At 44.1% G+C, this 20,071-nt stretch overlaps 1 protein-coding gene and 1 long non-coding RNA gene across 2 annotated transcripts; one reads left to right on the top strand and one right to left on the bottom strand.

The window, feature by feature from the left end:
• Positions 1-966: 966 nt before the first annotated feature.
• Positions 967-16,060, bottom strand: LOC117218478 (uncharacterized). Its single transcript, XR_004489774.2, has 2 exons — positions 15,187-16,060; positions 967-3,127 (listed from the first exon to the last, which is right to left on the bottom strand). It is a non-coding gene; the product is annotated as an uncharacterized LOC117218478 (long non-coding RNA).
• A 131-nt stretch (positions 16,061-16,191) lies between these two features.
• Positions 16,192-19,643, top strand: noc (zinc finger protein no ocelli). The gene is made up of 2 exons (XM_033467207.2): positions 16,192-16,543; positions 17,133-19,643. The coding sequence occupies exons 1-2, from the start codon at positions 16,457-16,459 to the stop codon at positions 18,489-18,491; spliced, it is 1,446 nt and encodes a 481-aa protein (XP_033323098.1). The 5' UTR covers positions 16,192-16,456; the 3' UTR covers positions 18,492-19,643.
• Positions 19,644-20,071: the final 428 nt, after the last annotated feature.

Genomic DNA, 20,071 nt, shown 5'->3' with positions numbered 1-20,071 from the left:
TACTTCGCGACTTTTAAGTTATTAAGTTATTAATTTTTAAGTTCCGAAGTTTTAACCGTTTCATCGTTTGCGTTGATCTGTGCGCGGCGAAATCGCGATTTTCCTGCTTAGAAAATGGTTCGACGGTTCATCGTTTGTCGATGCAAAAAGTCGCTCGGGTTGTTACAATTTTGGCGAACATAATCGAAGCCCATTTTTCGAAGGAATCGACCACCGTGCGTCGCGGCCACGTCACGGATGCGCGAACCAATTTAACGGTTCGCGATCGTATTGGAGCTGATAATCTAGTATAGCAGACCGTCGAACAGAAACGTATCATCAGGCCACCTATTTTAATAACACGACCCGACCGGGGCGTCCGCTCGCCGGCATTGTCATTACGCGGTGGCCGTTTGGGTCCTTCCTGGACCGAAATAATTAGCGGTCCCAAGACTTGTCCCAGAAGAGCGGATTGGGACGTAACGGTAATGGCAGGGTGCCCTCCCCGATCATTCCGGCAAGGACGTGGACGCTGAACGAATCCGACCAGGAAATGAGGGAATTAGTCATAGACGAGCGACGCGACGTCGTCCACGATACCCCGAAGGCATCGACATGCTAACCACCGTAACGATTCACGGCGCCAGATAAATAGAGGGCACCAAGGCCCGACTTTTCGGAAATCAAATTACGAAATTGACGGTGCCGGAATCCCTGCACCCTATTTCTGCAGTCTAGAACCCCTTATTGCGGCCTTAACGCGGCCTGATTTATTGGGAGCATTGCCGATATCGCGTTCCAAATCACCGCCAACGAGACACGGTCCGAAGCTAAATCCGATTATGAACGGTTTTTTATGCGTTCCATTCTAAATCTCCGAGTTACACGCTAACGAGTGGCTAACCATATCGGTGACGCTGATTAACTTGCATTAACAAAAAGTTATCGGTGCCACATCGATGCGTTTAAGATATTGATACAGTAAAATAATAAAGTAATGCTTTTATTTCGTTATAGAATGTTAACATTGCGTGGTAAGTTAACCGTTTGCGAACCGCGAGCCACTTTTGCGCTCTTCAGATTTTGTGTCGAGAAAAGCCAGGGCATTCGGCCGAAACGGACGACTTACGGCCCACCCGAAATTTGTCGAAACGTGCTCGGTCTTTCGGACGCATGTATACGTCGCGCGTCGCATCGCTGTCAGTAATCCAATTTGCATTTTGTTGTTACCTATTCTAAATTAATAGTATATGTATTTTCATTCGTAACGTTTTATTTTATGTTTTACGGCTTTTTCCGACACATAATCGAAGGAGCGCTATTGCGCTCTTCGACTCTTTTCGACACATAATCGAAGGAGCGCTATCGCGCTCTTCGGCGCTTTTCGATCCTGTTTTTTCAGAACCATCTGGTGCGCAAACGGTTAAATCGTTCGATTAGCTGTTGCATATATTACACACTACGTGTAACCCTATAAATGTTATTCCACAAGTGGTCGCTAATTGCTGTCGAGCAGATGCGAAATGAAATAAATTACATTAATAAATAAAACAGAGATTAGAGTTACAATCATAGCGCTCAGTTGTCAGCCTTGCTTGGGATTTTTTGTTCACCTATTTACCGAGAGAACCTATAGAGAATAGAATTTGAAAAAAGCAGTCGAAGTTCGCGCGTCGGGGCTCGGAATTAATCTTCAACCGCGTCCTATTAAACATTACAATTGGGTGCACTATTTCTATGCAAGAGAGAAAGCATAGTCTTGGCACAGTTTTCCAGAAACAAATTGCACTCCCGGCACGTGCGAGCACGTAAAAGCAAATAAATCGATTCTCTTATACATATCGATTATTGCGTAATCATTACTATTAACGCCGTGTCATATTCTATTTACTCCGCCGCACGATAACTATCTACGCGATATGACTAAGGCTAAGGTACTTCTGCTCGTAAGTGGCCTAGTTTAACCATTGCTTCAATTACGATTGTTTAATTCTACACTCGACGAAATTGCCGAGGAAATACTAAGTGGTCGAAATAATTACGTACATGATCTGTGCTCACATAAATTACAGGAATGCATTTATAGATATCTGTATTCCTTAATTCGTGTTTCTTAAATAATTATTACCGTCACGTTTTCAACGCCGATACCAGCGTAGGAAAAATACAAAATCAAGTATACCTGTCGTCGACGAAAAAGAGAAGTATTTTTAATTGTTTCGCCGAATGCGCATTTTTTCCCTAAATTAATTTACTTTCGAGTTAATTGCACAGATTTAACGAGCGAGAATTTAATGCAACGCGCCTGTTGGCGGATAACGCGTAGAATAAATTGAAGCTTTTATAGCTCCAAAATACGTTGCAAGAATCTTCCAATTTTTAACCCTTTGCACCCGAGTGGTGACTCCGAGGCACCACTAAAATTGTTAATTCACGTCCCAAAATCATTTTTATATTATCAAAGTTTAGATTTCAAAAGTTGTTAAAAGTTTAACTCAGTAACTAAAAGTAACTAAAAGTACGCGAGACTCAATTTCGTATGCACAAAATATACTTTGTCATGTAAAACTATAAAGATACTATAAAGATACTATAAATCGGAAGAATTATTTTAGATTTACGGTTCAAATAGCTTCGAGCGCAAAGGGTTAATAGACTAGAATGGAAAATGTTTACAGACTGTCGTTACTACGAAACACAATTGCTTCTCCCCTGAAACATGCTATCTTTTAGATCGATTTTGCCGCGAAAAAAAGCTACGAGTACCAACATTTGTGTGTGTGTGTGTGTGTGTGTGTCGCGACGTAATGATAGATCGTGTAATGATCGAGGCAGCATGGAAAAAAAAGAGAGAGAGAGAGAGAGGGGCAGAAGAGAGTTAAAGATGTCGACGCCCAGCAGAGAATTTACATGCCGCCGCCGCGGAACGCCATTGTAATGTTATGCTCCCCGTATATATTTTTTTTCTCCGTCCCACGTTTTTATCCGGCGTTTTCGAGAAAATCTGTACGCAGATCTGGCTGCGAACATAAAAATGCAGGTCGTGCACGCCTGCGCGTTGGCTGGGTGACCCGACATGGGTGTTTTATGGCCGACAGCTTTGTGTGTTCCGAGTAGGCATTATTTTTCCTTCTAAACTCCGTTATACCTGGAACAATGGAGAGATTAAAACATAAAATATGATCCCCGGGGTATAGTTTGGGAGTGGGGATCGGAGGATGGCGGTGCGCGCTGCCTGTAATAAATTTGGTATACCTGAGGCTCTCCCTTTCGAATGACCCTTTTTTTTCGACAGGTGCGACACAGTGATAGCCCGAGGTTAATTCATTGACTTAACAGCTTCGGATATTTTCATTTTCTCTATCTAGCAAATTTATCTTAACAAACACCGCGCTGCGAAGCTTTTTCGAGCTATTAATTAACGTCTTTCGTTTTGTTAACATGTTCAACGATAGCACCGACGAGCCCTAAACGCGGCCAATGTACGTTGTTTTATACCTATGTAATCGGATCTTATTTAAAGAGTCATTAAAATAATTTTATTATATCAGAACCTTATAATTTTATTACAACAGCAACGATCAGAAAATTTCAACTGTTTGGAGAATAAATGAGAAGTAAGAAGCTGTAAAGACGTTAGAATAATTTAAGGATATCGTTGCATTGCAATTATTATAAAAAACAGAGACAGTCCCGCCTGGTTTATGTTTATTTCTTAGTTTTATTTTACGCAAAAGTCCACGGTCCGTTCGCAGTTTATTCGTGCAAAACTGACCAGAAACAACGTAACCGTCGCGCGTACAATGCCGATTATTATTGCATTCTAATCGCGATTATAAAAAAAAAAAAAATCACACGATTCGCACGAAGGATCGAACGCTGTTAAGACAGGCGTTGATTTATAATTGCGGAGTTCGCGGCTGACAACTTTTCATTCATATTTATAAGCGCATACATAAATGTTTGCGCTTTCGATAATGAAGAATTATGGAGATTTTTGAATACTAAATTGTCGTTAAGCGTCCCGATAAATCACGGCAATCATCGTTATTCTTTATTTGCCCGTGCAACGAACGGCGTTGTTACATTAATTGTTTGACGCAAACGAAATAATTACTGTTTCCTCCGGCGGATCGAGCGTCCTCCCGTGTTGTTTTCACGGAACGGAATGCCGATCTTGGGTTTTTCTTTTTCTCCGTCGAAGCGATGCTCGCCAGAGTTGTCGTATATATTTCATCGTAACGAACGTTTTCCAGCCGCGCACTACGAATATTAAGTAATGTTTTCAGCGGCACGTTTAATCGATAAGCCGCCATTATCGATTGACACTGATAATGCTATTTGATCAGTCGTACGCGTACAAACTAGACCGAGAGAAGCGTCGATTGACATACTGTCACCTCGCCTTGTTCTCTCAATTAAGATGTTATTCGAGTCGATCGGGCAACGTACTTATTACCTAATGCTATTTCTGCGCGCGTACTCGCATTTTATCGCCGGCGTAATTTATAATCGCGAGCGTACGATTCGATTTTTGGAACATCGGCGGCGAACATCGCCGCGAGAAGTCGTGCGAAGGAATCGTTTTATGTTTTACGCTTCCTTCCGAACGAATCGACGGAGGTGCTGCTCTCGACGCGAACGACGATGATATAACATCGAAGAAAGATGCACCGCATCAATTTTAATTAGCGGCGACCGGAACATTATCGAAATGACTAATAGTCGCATACGATTTGAATTCTAACGCGAACACCGACGATGCAAATCCACGCTTTGATTGAGCAATTTATGCGACCGGAAATGAAACGCGCCTCTTAATTGCCCCATCAAGCATTTTATTACATTGAAAGTAATGCAAAAGCGTCTATTAAACATTACGATGCTTCTTATCCGAACGTTTCGCGTTCGCGCGTGCAATCGCGTATACGTGTCCATAGTCGGATGCGGACGTGTAACATCGACGCGATTCGTGTTTCAATATTCCCAGACGCTGGGCTTTCGTAATTAATATTAACGACGGGGCAATAAGAAATCAGGCGAAATCGCGAAACGGTCGCGAAACGTTATTACCGTCGGAGACGTGCGCTTGTAATCTGGTGCCTCGCTTTGGAGAAAAAACATTTTACAACGCGTCCATGTTCGATAAATTGAAGCGGTCCCGAACGCGCGCGAGTGTTTAATCGATGCGCAAGAAGATCTCGTAAAATACAATGAGTGTTGAAATGAAAAGCTCTCATAATGACGGCGAACAGGTGTACGAGGTAACTAATTAATTTCGGACTCGTACATAAAATGGTCGTTAAATACGTTTACGTCCCGTTTGAGGTCTTAGATATGTGATACATACGCGATTGCACGGAACCGTCGACGTGAAAATTTGGAAAACACGTTGCGCACGTGTCAGCCAATAGATTTTGCAAATTGCAACGATCTTGTTATTGTTTATCGTGTCGCTGTTCACCGATTTATAGTTACTGATTTACAGTTACTAAAAATGTTAAAATGCCGCCTACAAATGCTACCGAAATGTTGGAAGTACGAGTAAAATCAATTATAAAGTTACTATAAATTGTTAAATTACTGAATAATTACTGATTACTAATTTATAGTAACTTTACAACTGATTTTTAGTCATTTACAGTTACTAAAAATGTTAAAACGTTACCATAATGTAAAAAGGAAGAGTGAAATCGATTATAAAGTTATTATAAATTACTGAATTACTGTGAATTACCGATTACTAATTCATAGTAACTTTATAACTGATTTTTAGTACTTTACAGTTACTAAAAATGTTAAAACGTTACCATAATGTAAAAAGGACGAGTGAAATCAATTATAAAGCTACTATAAATTACTAAATTACTGTGAATTACTGATTACTAATTTATAATAACTTTATAACTGATTTTTAATAATTTATAGTTACTAAAAATGTTAAAACGTTACGAAAATGTAAAAAGGACGAGTGAAATCAATTATAAAGCTACTATAAATTAATAAATTACTGTAAATTATTGATTTCTAATTTATAGCAACTTTATAACTGATTTCACTCGTCCTTTTTACATTTTTAGATAACATTTTAACACTTTTAGCAGCTATAAATTACTAACATAAATATGTTTACGCTATTAATTCAAATATTTAATAATAATAATAATAATAACACTAATATCATACGCTATTAATTAAGAAGCTATTCACTCAAGTCTCTCGTGCGCGCAATAACACGGCGAATAAGAGTTCAATTTATTTGGCAGCGGAACCGAAGCTGGCCGTTCCGTAAATTCGATCCGGAAGAGTCACGCGAGTCCGGTAAGGGTTGAACGGGGTGATGAGATAACAGGAAAAGTGGCATCGCGCGATCACAGGCAAAGGAGAGCGCGAAAGAGAAAGCGCCGTGGTAGAGGGAGATCGCGGCAGAATCGAAACAACCAAAAGTGGTCGTTCAAGAGGAGGAAAGCATCCTATTACGCGATTCGTTTTTCCATAAAAGCGAATGTCTTTTGGCCAGCGGTGAAGATAGTTGGCAATGGCGGCTGGTCCGGGTCGCGACCGCATCGCATCGCATCGCATCGCATCGCATCGCCGCGCTGCACACCGGCGGCGTTGCACCGCGCCGGACCGAGGACGCGCTCTTGTATTTGTCGAATACGAAGTCACGTACAGAATACATTATCGGGAGGAATACGGTCTATGCATGTGAAGGCTGAAAAGCAGGCAAGCAGGCAGGCAGGCAGGCGGACAGACGGACAAACGGACGAACGAACGGACGGGTGGGTGACTATATTGATTGTGTAGCCGGCTGACAGCGACAGTGACATATGTCACCGAGGCTTCTCGTTATCGCTGATTTAAACATGAGGCAACGAGGCCCTTGCCGAGTTGTCTGCGCTGCACCAGCTTCGTATTTCTGTCTACGTCTCCATCCTTTCCTTCTACCACCCCCTCCGTTATTATTATTACCACACATAGCCCTGTCTTTTTTCTCTTTCTTTCTTTCTTTCTTTTTTTTCACTACTTATACCCTTTCCCCGATCAATGTATATCGACTGTCACGCTGCCGGAAGTCCGACGACACGACCTTTTTGATCGTCCCACCATGCGAAACGGTATCAGGAAAAAAAAAATTACAAGCCGATCCCACACAATGGCCGCGTTGCTGCCCGAACGAGCCGCACTATTATTATCGCTTTCACACTGTGTAATAATGTAGCAACTGTTTTTCGAGTGTCCGGCGATCGGCGAGGGTGTACCGTGAATACTTGCCGCAAGGGACCCGACTCGAATAGCACAAAGAGACTCGTAAGACGACCACCCGTGCATTAATTACATATTTAAACCGAGAACAGGTGTTATTTTTGCATCTTTCAGTGGCTGTAGCTCAACTATGCGTCAACCGATTTCAACGAAGAAATAATAATAGCTTTCAAACATATATAATAATAAATTATATATATTAAATATTATTATATAATAATATAAATATATATTATATTATTATATTATACATATAATAATATAAATTATATATTATTATATAATAATATAATAAACGGCGTAACCCAGTTATATTGTATTTTAACAAGTCTTCGAATACCTTCTGCCAGGGGTGGGTATTCCATAGTTTAAAAATATAAATATAGAAATTGTATCCGAATTTTTGTTGCCTACGGAAGCGTCGAATATATCTCGGTTACTAAAGCTTCTTGTTTGTAAAATAACATAGACTTCTCAACGTGGCCAGCACGATGCGGAATTTAATACCCGCAAGTCCGAGGTCCGCCATCAAACTTCTCATGATAAATCAATTTTTCAGCGAGCATAAATTTAACAGTGGCCGAGTTGCACATTACGCGCGGTAACAGTTGCATACGAAATCAACGACATGCACATAATCACGTAGCGCCCCTGTCGTTCGGTGCCTTCAAGTTCGGTATAGTATAAGAAACAAGGGGCGAAACGCGGGGAAAGAAAGAAGACCGCCTATGATTTATTACTGGCCGCAAATTCTGTTTCTCCTCTGTGCACGCCAACTGCGTTTATGTTCATCTATCTTTTTCCCTTTCACGGCTTACCGAGCAACTTTTCCCCGGCTCTCTCTACCCCTCCCTCCCCCCTTGCCTTCATTCACCCCCTTTGTTCCGCGTCATCTCTCAAAGTGACTGACTGCCTCCTTTATTATCCGGCTGTCAGCATTTTTACAGTTTTATCCAGCGTTCTAGTATCTATTGTCCCCGAAACGAATTCGTATGGTCACAATACGTCATGAAGGACGAGCTATCCTGAAGTATTGCCGAGGGGGGGCATTGTTAAGTCCCCGCGAAAAACCGGCGATGATGTTTGAAAAGCTATTGCGGTTTAATGGTTGATTCAAATTGATACACGACGCTATAAATTACGCGTCGCGCGATCTTTCTCTCCGGATTGGGTGATTGAAAATTCGAGGCAGCTGCCGCGTCTGATCTGCTGCACGCGTTTCAATGCGAAACCGATGGTAGTAAATGTTGCGTGAGAAATTCGCCGATGACCGATCCGATTTAGAAAATTCGCCTGCTCGAACGACTCGTCGGGGAAGAAGTAACCCTTGCGTAAGAGTTGAAAGCAAACGATTATTTGCCGCCGCGAATTACAGAGTAATGTCTCCCTTACTGACGCTCGGATTGTCCACTAAAATAATTTGGGAAGAGGAGATACGATTATGCGAGCCTTGCGGCTCGTTTTTATAATTGTGGACAATTTATAATAAATTGCAAGGCTCGAATAATCGTATCTCCTCTTCCCAAATTTTCCATGTTCATGAACATGATCGCGAATTAGGGAGAAATGCACTTGCAACCTGCACTTGCCCTACAAATAAATGATTCAAAAGTTGGTACAGTAATGTCTCCCTTACTGACACTCGGATTGTCCACTAAAATGAATAATCTGGGAAGAGGAGATACGATTATTCGAGCCTTGCGGCTCGTTTTTATAATTCTAGACAATTTATAACTATAAAAATAAATTGCAAAGTTCGAATAATCGTGTCTCCTCTTCCCAAATTATCCATGTTTGTGAACATGATCGCGAATTAGGGAGAAATGCACTTGCAACCTGCACTTGCCCTACAAATAAATGATTCAAAAGTTGGTACAGTAATGTCAAGGTTAAATTAATGTCTCCCTTACTGACGCTAGTAATGTCTCCCTTACTGACGCTCAGATTGTCCACTAAATTGGATAATTTGGGAAGAGGAGATACGATTATTTTAATAGTTTGCTAACCGTTTTTATAGTTATTGGCAATTAGTAGCTATAAAAACGAGACGAATAATCGCATCTCCTCCTCCCAAACTGTCCATTTTTGTGCGCAATCTGGGCGTCAATTAGAGAGACATTACTGTAATCGTGTGCAATTAACGTTCGACGGAATCCGATCAGTCGATGCACTCGAAAAAACGACACTCGTCCCTCCTCTCTTCGTGTTCTCATTTTGCAATTATCGCGATCGATCGATTAACTTGCAACTATATTTCAGCGTTTATTCCCATCGATCGAGTCTCGCACTTTTCAAAATATACAAGAATCTTTTGCACATAGATTTAATCCTCACGAGAGTGTCTACGTCGCGCAATGACATCCTCCGCAATGTTCGAAAATCGAGTTCTTAGAATTTGCTCAACAATCGTTCTTTAACGAAACGATTTCTTAACATTTCGTCGTGAACTCGTCCATTGATAAATAATTTTTGCCACTGCAAAGTTGCACCGTTCGGGGCGGGGTACGTTTGAGATTTTTACGACACGGTTACCTGAGGGAATCTTTCGACAAGCCTCCCAGCCTATTCTGTTGTTCGGTCCTGACTGAGCCGTGTAACCGACGTCCTAATCCAGATCGACAATGGCCCGAAACATTATTACCCTGTCACAACAACTGCTGCAGGACGCGATACGCCGCTGCTAGGGGGTTCTGTCTACTACCTTATTTATCGCATTACCTATTGCCGACAGATTTTACGGATAACACGCCGACTAAGAGTTCCTCGCGAGGATCCCTTTGTGCCCCGCTCGAAGGAAGGAAACTGATTTATTTTCGGTGCGGAAGCGACGAGGGTGAGTGGTCAAGTGCAGTAACAAATACAATAAACTTTACGGCCCAGTTGCACAGCCTAGGTAATTAGACAATAGGTCCGAGCAGTAAATTTGACATCTCTGTACTCTCGTAATTCATAATAAATAAATCAATCTCCGGCTCTCTTCGACGACAGACCAAACGGCCCGAACGTTTGTCGTACTTCGAGCAGGCATTACGTTGCACAATAACGCGGCAAACGCTGCGTGCAACAGTGCTTACGAAAATAAAAGCGCGGACCGGCAACGTGCTGCGAACGAAATTTATGCGTCCGCATTGAATAACGCGTTCGGCAATTTTCTTTCCGCGCGCGATAATTAATAGACTTCGAGGGAGCGACGCCGCCCCGTTCGGCAGCGCGTAAGTGTCTGATCCGAAGCGACGTCGTAAAAATGTCAAACTGGAAGTTTCAGAAAGGCGCCGCGTGTCGAAACCGTGTGCTCGGGGATCTCCGAGACATCAAAGCGAGCGCCACAGCATCAATCGATACCGACTCTTAGAATTTTATTTATGAGTTTCGTTATCGCGGGGCTGAGCTACGGCTGTCGGAGCCAACCCCGAGCGTGTTAACACGTTTAGAAGAGCCGCGGCCGAGCGCTGGTCAGCAACAAATTAGATTCGGATCGGTCGTAAAAATACGCGCGCGGAGCGCGAAGCTTAAAAAAAAGATAGAAAATCGAGCAGGAAAGAAGCGAACGTCGAGGCAACCGCCGGCCGCGGCATCGATTGACACCGGGGCTTAATAATTATTTATTTACGACTTTTTCTTATCCAGAAAGCCCGATCGAATCGTCGGAACCGTCCGCGCGACGTCGTCTTATCCGCGAGGGGTACATATTAAGTTAGCGCCAGCGACACGCGTTTCTTTTCCCCCTGAAAAACTAATTAACGATTCGCGGCGATCGATTCACGCGCGAAACGGCGCCGACGGGGGCGTCTGTTTCGTTTTTCAATATTCCGCGTGACAGTGTAGTAAATGTTGTTTATGCCGGCTACAGCCGTCGATAGCACATCAAAGCCGAATCGTTACCCGGCTGGTAGCTGTCGTCTTGAAATTTCCGAAACGCGGGGGCCGAAGGAGCCCGAGCGGCAGAGATGAAAGAGAACTATATTAGCCGTAAACTCATCCGTCAGCGTCAAAACGTCAAAGACTTGCCATTGGGGTATTAACGGCGCCATAACTTCACAGAAACACAGGCGGACGGGCGGCGGCAGCAGCGCGAGAGGGAGATAGAGCCGATGGAGAGAAGAGAAAAAAAAGAGAAGAAAAACACAGATATTCTATGGAAGCCGAGCCCCGACGGAGCGCATTATTTCTTCTGGGAAATATTACGGGATAGAAAGAGAGAGAGAGAGAGATTTAATATAACCCTGTTTCCGCGACTGTTTAGCTGAAAACGGCTATTCGACGCGGACAGGAGGTTTATCGATTTCGTGTCGCATCTTCGCCGGCGTCGTAAATAACGCGTAGATGTTCATTAAAAATATAAACGTAAATCATCGGCCGTTCGTTTGATATACGGTCGATTATTGCTACCGAATGAGTAATTCGCTTTTTAGAATGAGCTTCGCCGTTGATAAATCGCGCGGCGGTTCAAGTTTACCCCGTTTCAACGCGGCTCGATAAGAACCATAAATTAAACTCCGTATTTGCCACTTTTGCTTTCTCGCCTTATAATAATCGCGTTAAATAACAAGAACGTGGTCGTAATCGATTGGAAACAGCGCCGTTGCCGAGAAATATCCGAACGAGAGTTATGTATGCAACTCTACGGTGATGTCTCTCTAATTGACGCTCGGATTGTCCACGAAAATGGACAATTTGGGAAGATGCGATTATTCGAGCTTTGTGGCTCGTTTTTTATCGTTATTGGGAATCGGTAATTATAAAAAACGAGCTGCAAGGCTCGAATAATCGCGTCTCCTCTTCCCAAATTGTCTATTTTAGTGCGCAATTTGGGCGACAATTCGGGAGACATTACTGTATAATAAATAAACGTACGTTGACATAACCTCTGTTATTAGTTATTTAGTTACAAATTGTCAAGAAATATAAAAACGAGCTGCAAGGATCGAATAATCGCGTCTCCTCTTCCCAAATTGTCTATTTTAGTGCGCAATTTGGACGACAATTCGGGAGACATTACTGTATAATAAATAAACGTACGTTGACATAACCTCTGTTATTAGTTATTTAGTTACAAATTGTCAAGAAATATAAAAACGAGCTGCGAGGCTTCGAATAATCGTATCTCCTCTTTCCAAATTGTCTATTTTAGTGCACAATTTGGGCGACAATCAGGGGGACATTACTGTATAATAAATAAACGTACGTTGACATAACCTCTGTTATTAGTTACTTAGTTACAAATTGTCAAGAAATATAAAAACGAGCTGCAAGGCTCGAATAATCGCGTCTCCTCTTTCCAAATTGTCTATTTTAGTGCGCAATTTGGGCGACAATTAGAGAGACATTACTGTATAATACATAAACGTACGGTGACATAACCTCTGTTATTAGTTACTTAGTTACAAATTGTCAAGAAATATAAAAACGAGCTGCAAGGCCCGAATAATCGTATCTCTTCCTAAACTGTCCATTTTTGTGCGCAACCTGAGCGTCAGTTAGGGAGACATTACTGTATTTCGGTCCTGAGTGGACCAGTCACGAAGAACAGAAAAGATCTCGTAACTGTTATCAGCAGACTGTGGATCCTTTTGCGAAATAAAAGTTGCCCGCATCGATTGCAAGACGTAGGAGCCAACGTGCAATGTTGTTTCTCTCTTAAATAATTCTGATTTTATTCAATAATAATATCTAACGTCTTATAGACATAAATAGAAGTACTACGATCGTCGAAAGAATCTTCGACCGAGCGTTCAACGCTTTCAACGAATCGAACGGTTCGTTTGGTTCCAAGAATCGTCTCCGCGGCTCGCGTTATCTCGATTAAATGCAACGTATACAGATTAGCGAAAAGAAATATGTACGTACAGCTACTGTAACCGATCGATCTTTCGAACATTACGATCGCATGTTATGAGTTTAGGTATCAACGCACGCAATACGCGATAGCAGTTATCGCAAAAATACGTGATGCTGGCGGCGAACATGTCGAAAAATAATTATCGTGACGTTTATGTAACGAAACAATGATGAAGGAGAAAACGGAGGGTACACACTGGTCGGCGATTCTGTTGCGAATAAAAAATCACTGCGATTGCAACAACGCGAGCAAAGCTAATAAGATAACTGTATTTTTTTTCGTAAACGACTCTCGGCGATAGCATCTGAAAACTCCAAATACGGTGTAAATTTCAATTAAAACGACAATCGACGTGCCATTACGCGTACGTACGTGCAGGTACGTACGTGTATCTTGGCTTCCTATACGGGGTTATATTCTAACGCGGTGTGTTTCACAATCTAATTATCCCTTCTCGCAGGTATGTGGTCTACATACTCGGCGCGCGGATATTGTCATAATTCGTTGTAATTGCCCTTTAACATAGCTACTTCATCGATCGCTTTATCGCGCTGAAGTCGTACCAACAAGTGAAACGGCCGTAATTTTGCTAACCGCGCGGAACGTTTGAATTTCAACGCGGCTGATATTCAAGCTTTTTTAATGGCCGCGCACGCTCTGCCCGCGAGTGCAACAGAGCCGCGATGCGTAACTCCGAACGCGCAGCAGACGTATGCCTTCGATGCATAATTATTTCCGGGACTTTATATAAATAGTTTTTCGCAATGATCGTTGCGAAAGTAATTTGTAATAGTCACAGGGGGTGGGGGTGGGGGGAGAGATATTTTTCTTCCTTTCCGAGTAACGTGACGAGCCGATCGCGATAAAAGAAATTACATTCCATCGCGTGACTTTTGAAAGCTGATTTATGTTACAAGTTATTACCGAAAGGCTATAACGCGAATCGCTAACAATACTGGCTGGCTGACAGATCAGAACGATCCATCGCTGATTTCTCATTTTACAGTTGCGTACACAGGCCAACAACGGAACTATGTACTCCGAGAAATTGTTCAAACAATCACGCGCCGCCGTTTCCTTCTACGTCTACTCCTCGTAATCGAAGTTGAACATTTTCGTTTCCACGATACGGTAAATTTCTCTCCGATTTCCCTTCAGCTTGTAAACAAACATGGAGAATTCGGGAAGAAGAGGCGCGATTATTCGAGCCTCGCGGCTCATTTTTATAGCTGCCGATCGTTAATAATTCTAAAAATGAGGTGCAAGACTCGAAAAATCGAATTTCCTCTTCCTAAATTGTCCAGTTTTGTTTTTAAGCTGATGGAAAATTAGGGAAAATTTACTGTGGTCAGCGTTCTATAGTAATGTCTCTCTAATTGACGTTTAGATTGTGCACAAGAATGGAGAATTCGAGAAGAAGAGACGCGATTATTCGAGCCTCGCGGCTCATTTTTATAGCTGCCGGTCATTGACAACTGTAAAAATAAGGTACAAGACTCGAAAAATCGAATCTCCTCTTCCCAAATTGTCTATTTTTGTTTTCAAGCCAATGGAAAATTAGAGAAAATTGACTGTAGTCAGCGTTCTACAGTAATGTCTCCCTAATTGACAAAAATGGACAATTCGGAAAGAGGAGACACGATTATTCGAGCCTCGCGACTCATTTTTATAGCTGCCGATCGTCGACAATTGTAAAAATAAGGTGCAAGACTCGAATAATCGAATCTCCTCTTCCCAAATGGTCTATTTTTGTTTTTAAGCCGATGAAAAATTAGGGAAAATTTACTGTAGTCAGCGTTCTACAGTAATGTCTCCCTAATTGACAAAAATGGACAATTCGGGAAGAGGGGATACGATTATTCGAGCCTTGCAGCTCTTTTTTATATTTGTTGACAATCCATAATCATAACAAACAAGCCACAAGGCTGGAACAATCGTATCTCCTTTTCCAAAATCGTCCATTTTTCTGGACAATCTGAGCGTCAATTAGAGAGACATTACTGTACCATTCGAAGCGAAATAAATCTTGCTTCGTTGTCCGGTCCCACCCCATTTTGCAACAACGCTGCCGAATGAACGATACAAGAATTGCTCTTACTTACAAAATCACTTCGACGATCATCGGCGAAAATGCACAATCCGAAGATGGTCGTTGTAATCTTCGATTCCAGACTCCGGATAGGTTCGTCCCGATGAAACGAGGAAGGGTGGCATCGATCGAAGAACGCGGTGCAGCTGTAAACGACTGGTTAACCAACCAACAGGTCGTCTTCTCCTGCGAACAGGTTAAAATAACAAGGAAGTCAGCGGAGATCAGTCGCTCGGAACGTTCAGTATCCGGTGACTTAATGCGCGACAAAGTCGAGGTGCGGTCGAGGCGATAATTAAAACGCTTTTACAAAATTGTAGGCAAACAGCGCTTAAGTGGCTGTCATTCGTTATCCCGTGGGCTGTGGCAAGTCGGTAAGTCGCTGAGCGAGCAATCAATCACCCGACATTCCCTTCCCCACCGGCCCATTACATTTCTATTTTGAAAGCTGCTTATTAAGCGAGGCCGGTCGGAGAGACAGACAGGTTTCACGGTATAAAATATCGGGTTGCTGTGGTGGCAGGGACGGTTCCATGTCGAGGTAGCTATGGTAGGCGAACGGCGACGGGGGATGGTGCGGCGAGTAAGGGAACGAAAGAGGAGAAGGGAAGGGAAGAGATAGAGATAGAGTTAGAAGGGGAGAGAGAGGCGAGCGAGGGATAAAGAGAGAGAGAGAGAGAGGGAGAGGGAGAGGAGAGAGAGGGAGAGAGAGCGAGGGGGAGAGGGAGAGGGAAGGAGAGGTGGGGAAGGGAGAGGGGATGGACGGCTGTAAAAGCGGTGAAATATCAAAGCCGGGATGGGAGCTGTCATCGTCGGGCCAACATCATGGGTGGCGTGTTGAATTAGAATGCCTTCCCACACCCCACACAGGGCCAAACCCCACCGCAATTCTCCCACCATAATCCTCCGACCAGAGAATGGTGGGGATGACAGGAGAGGACAGGTTATACACCCCGGCTTGTCGAACAGGGAGGGGAAGAGAGCGTGCCGTGTCGCCAGGCGGCGTTGCGGTCGCATTCCACTCCGTGCTCCGAACAGCTCCGCCGAGAGCTACCACTATTTTCCTGGATTTCACTCGGTGTACGTCGTTTCGGTTTAATCGCTTCGCGCTACGTAAGGATCGATCGAACACCAGTACGCAACACACCGAGAGGACCGTGGCCGTCGACACACGTTCGCTGCGTTCCCGCAACACACGGTTTACACGAACCCCTTTTTTTTGTGATCTGTGAGAATACATCTGTGGTTTCGTGCAGTGATTCGCCAAATAAGTGCAAAACCAAATGGTTGTCCTTGAGGAAGGCGGTATGCTGACTACTGGACATAATCAGTACCTACAACCGGATTACCTTTCTCCGCTTCCAACCACGGTTAGTACACGTTGTCGTTAAGCATACGTAGCTCCGTTTTGGAAACTTTATTTTTGCCATCGAGCGTGTTTCGCGAGGACGAGCACTGAGATTTCCTTTAGATCAACCAAAAGTGTTTATTCGAAATAAAACGATACTTACATTTGCAAGCGTAGTTCGAACATTTCAGCTCCAATATTTGCACAGAGTATAGTAATGTCTCCCTTATTGACGCTCAGATTGCGCACGAAAGTGGACAATTTGGGAAGAGGGGATACGATTAATTCGAGCCTCGCAGCTCGTTCTCATAATTATTGATAATTCGTAATTATAAAACGAGGCGCAAGGCTCGAATCAATCGCGTCGTCTCCTCTGCCCAAATTGTCCATTTTTGTGCGCATTTTAAGCGTCAATACGGGAGACATTCTACTGTATCTCGCCAGTTGGTCGCTCTCCGACGGCGCGCGCTCTCCGACGGGTTGCTGTACGCTCGCTCGCGTTCGCACGTATCTTCGAACAAATCGAGCACGGCCGTCTCGAACGATCTTTTCGATCGTACGCAAGCGTTCGTTTCCCTTTCCGTAACAGATCGTTTGCTTTTCTGTTACAGTTGGATGCGAAGAAAAGTCCCTTAGCTTTATTGGCGCAGACATGCAGTCAAATCGGGGCTGATTCACCGACGAAGCCGTTGATCTCTCCGCTGGATAAAACCCCGAAGGGCATGAGCGCCGGGACAAATGCGAAATCGCCGCCGGCTGCGAAATTGGAACGGAATACCCGCAGCAGCCCGTCGGATGGGAAGTCGCTGGCTTTCAAGCCGTACGAGACGAACGTCGTGTCGAAGAAATCGACCGACGAGGGCAGGCCGGCGTCCAAGGCCAGTGTTCACAGTGTTAGTGGTCAGGATAGTGTGAGTGTGTGTGACAACGGGCACTCCGAGAAAAAGTCGTCCGGCAATCGCACCCCCGTCGGACGGAAGTCCGTGTCGCCGGCGAGCCAAGCGACGGCGACCACGACCAGCACCCCGTCGGCCGACAGGAAAACGCCGGCGGACCGTGAGAAGACCGACGGATCGCCGCGGAACAACAGCGGAACCAGCCCGATCATCAGATCCGGAATGGAGATTCTATCCGGCGCTCACGCGAAGGACTCGAACTTGGCCGCGTACAAGACCAGCCTGCCCGGATTTTCCGGCAATCCGCTTTGCTGTCCGCCCGGTCTCGCAGAGAACCCGGCGTTCAGACCGCCGTTCGCCGGCGCGTCTCCGTTCTCGCATCACCACGCCGCCGCGGCGGCTCTTTTGGGCTATCCGTCGGCCACGCCGACGGGCGGCAATCCGTATTTGAGCTACGCTCGCGTCAAGACTCCGGCCGGCGGCGAGGCGCTGGTGCCGGTTTGCAAGGACCCTTACTGCACCGGCTGCCAGTACAGTATGCACAGCGCACAGCTAATGATGGGCACCGGTACCTGCCCCAGCGGATGCACGCAGTGCGATCATCAAAAGTACGGGCTGGCGATGGCGTTGTCGTCGCTGGGCCCCATGGCACCGCCGTCCCTGTCGTATCCATCCACCCTGACCGGCGGCAGGCCGTACGTCTGCAATTGGATCGCCGGCGACTCCTATTGCGGAAAGAGATTCACCACCTCCGAGGAGCTTCTGCAACATCTCCGCAGCCACACCAGCCTGACCGGCGGCGACCACGCTTCCTCCGCCGCGCTTCTCAGCAATCCGCATCCGCATCCCCTGCTCTCGCCATCCGCGGCACTCCATCGCGCGAGCGGCGGCTCCTATCCGACGCCATCTTTGAGCCCGCTCAGCGCTAGATACCATCCGTACGGGAAGCCGCCGACGGGACCTTTGCCAGCGTCGCTCGCCGCGTCGCCTTACAGCGCTTTCAACGCGTTAGGACCCTATTACTCGCCGTACGCGATCTACGGGCAGCGGATCGGTGCTGCTGTACATCCATAAAGAGGATACCTCGGTGTTTTTGAAACGAACAGTGTGTACAGCCCACGGTATAGTGTATAATAGAAGAGAGAGAGAGAGACACCCTTCGAGAAAACTGCGACGCGGACAGACTGTTGTGTAAATAATGAAACGTGTGTAATATAAATTTATTTAAAAATATATATATATATAAATATATATAAATATATATCTATACATATGTGTGTATAAATTCAGAATTATGATTAAAATTTATAAAGATATATCTCGACAGTTTGTTTCATCGCGAAAACTCATTCTTTACAGAAATCCTATATTATCGAACGTGTATCTCACAACATTTGATTATTACTCTAGGGAAGAACATGTACACCGCAGAGATAAAAGAACATTTCCGGCTGGTTTCGAACGATAGAAATATTTTTTGACGCGGCATGCATCATCATCGTCATCGTCATCATCGTCATCATCATCGTGTGTAAACGTTTCTCGCGCGGTCGTGAAAAAGGAAGTTGACTCGCTCCGTGGAAAATCGTCTGTGCTCCTTTTCGTTTTCTCGGGCTGCTCGATACCGCGTTTTCCAATTGTGTTTCATCAAGTGATGCGTCCACGCTATTTTCGAAACGGCAACGATCGCGTTCTCGGAAGAGAATCGCGCGCGATATCGTTTGTGTAACCGCGTCCTCTCCACACCCGGTATATGCCAATTGCGTTCGCGAGCGCGTACCCGACGGTTGTGCATGTTCTATGTCCATGATATAACTGTGATATTACGCTATTTTTTCGATGAAAGAATAAGGAATAATATTAACAATGGTATCTAAACCTATCTCTGCGGCAAAATATTAACGTCTAACTTATTCGCATCGTTTGTATAACGGAGAGGGAACAGGAGATAGAAATCTGTTCGAACGCGGGCGAAACAAAAAAAAAAAGAAGTGCGCAGATCGATTCTCGGATTTTTGGAAATACGATCGTTGCGAACGGAATATCTCAGCATTTTCAAAATTCGTTCAGGTGCTCGTCGGATTACATTGTGTCTACCATGTAAAGTATTCTGATGGAAGGAACCGTAATGTACGATACATATTATTTGCACTGTAAATATCTCTTGTAAATATCGTTGAGTTTCCATACCGCTTTAATAAAAACAATGTTTGTGGAATCATTAAATATGTGTTTTTTACCAATATTTTCCTAGTCACCCGGTCGCCGTAAAATTCGCTTTCTCTGTTTTCGAAGAAATTTCGTTGATCTCGCGACAATTACGGCTTTCCTAAACTACGGGAGCATGTGAACGCGATCCGAATTAACGATAAAATTGTCCATAGGTTCGAAAGTGTTCGCATAATTTTGGCCGAACCGTATTTGTTATCGAAATCAAAACTCGATCAGAATATATCGAATGCTGATACGAATCGTGTTTTATATTCATTGAAATTTGTGTGTGTAGAAGCGCGGGCCCATTAATATCAATTTTTGTTGTAGTTGCATTCGATTCTTAATTTTTTTCAGATTCTAATTATCGACGGTAAAAGCAAGCGAATTATTTAGCAGGAAGTCCTACGAAAAGTATCAAGTACCGACGCACAATTGACAAA

This window comes from Megalopta genalis, chromosome 6 (assembly GCF_051020955.1).
Source record: "Megalopta genalis isolate 19385.01 chromosome 6, iyMegGena1_principal, whole genome shotgun sequence".
NCBI classification, from domain to species: Eukaryota; Metazoa; Arthropoda; class Insecta; order Hymenoptera; family Halictidae; genus Megalopta; species Megalopta genalis.
The sequence above is the reverse complement of the archived record's forward strand: the minus strand, read 5'-3'. Positions and strand labels throughout refer to the sequence as shown.

Coding starts and splice junctions, on each gene's coding strand:
- noc (XM_033467207.2), top strand. CDS start 16,457: ATGGTTGTCCTTGAGGAAGGCGGTATGCTGACTACTGGACATAATCAG. Junction 16,544..17,132: donor TTTCTCCGCTTCCAACCACG/GTTAGTACACGT, acceptor TTTCTGTTACAG/TTGGATGCGAAGAAAAGTCC.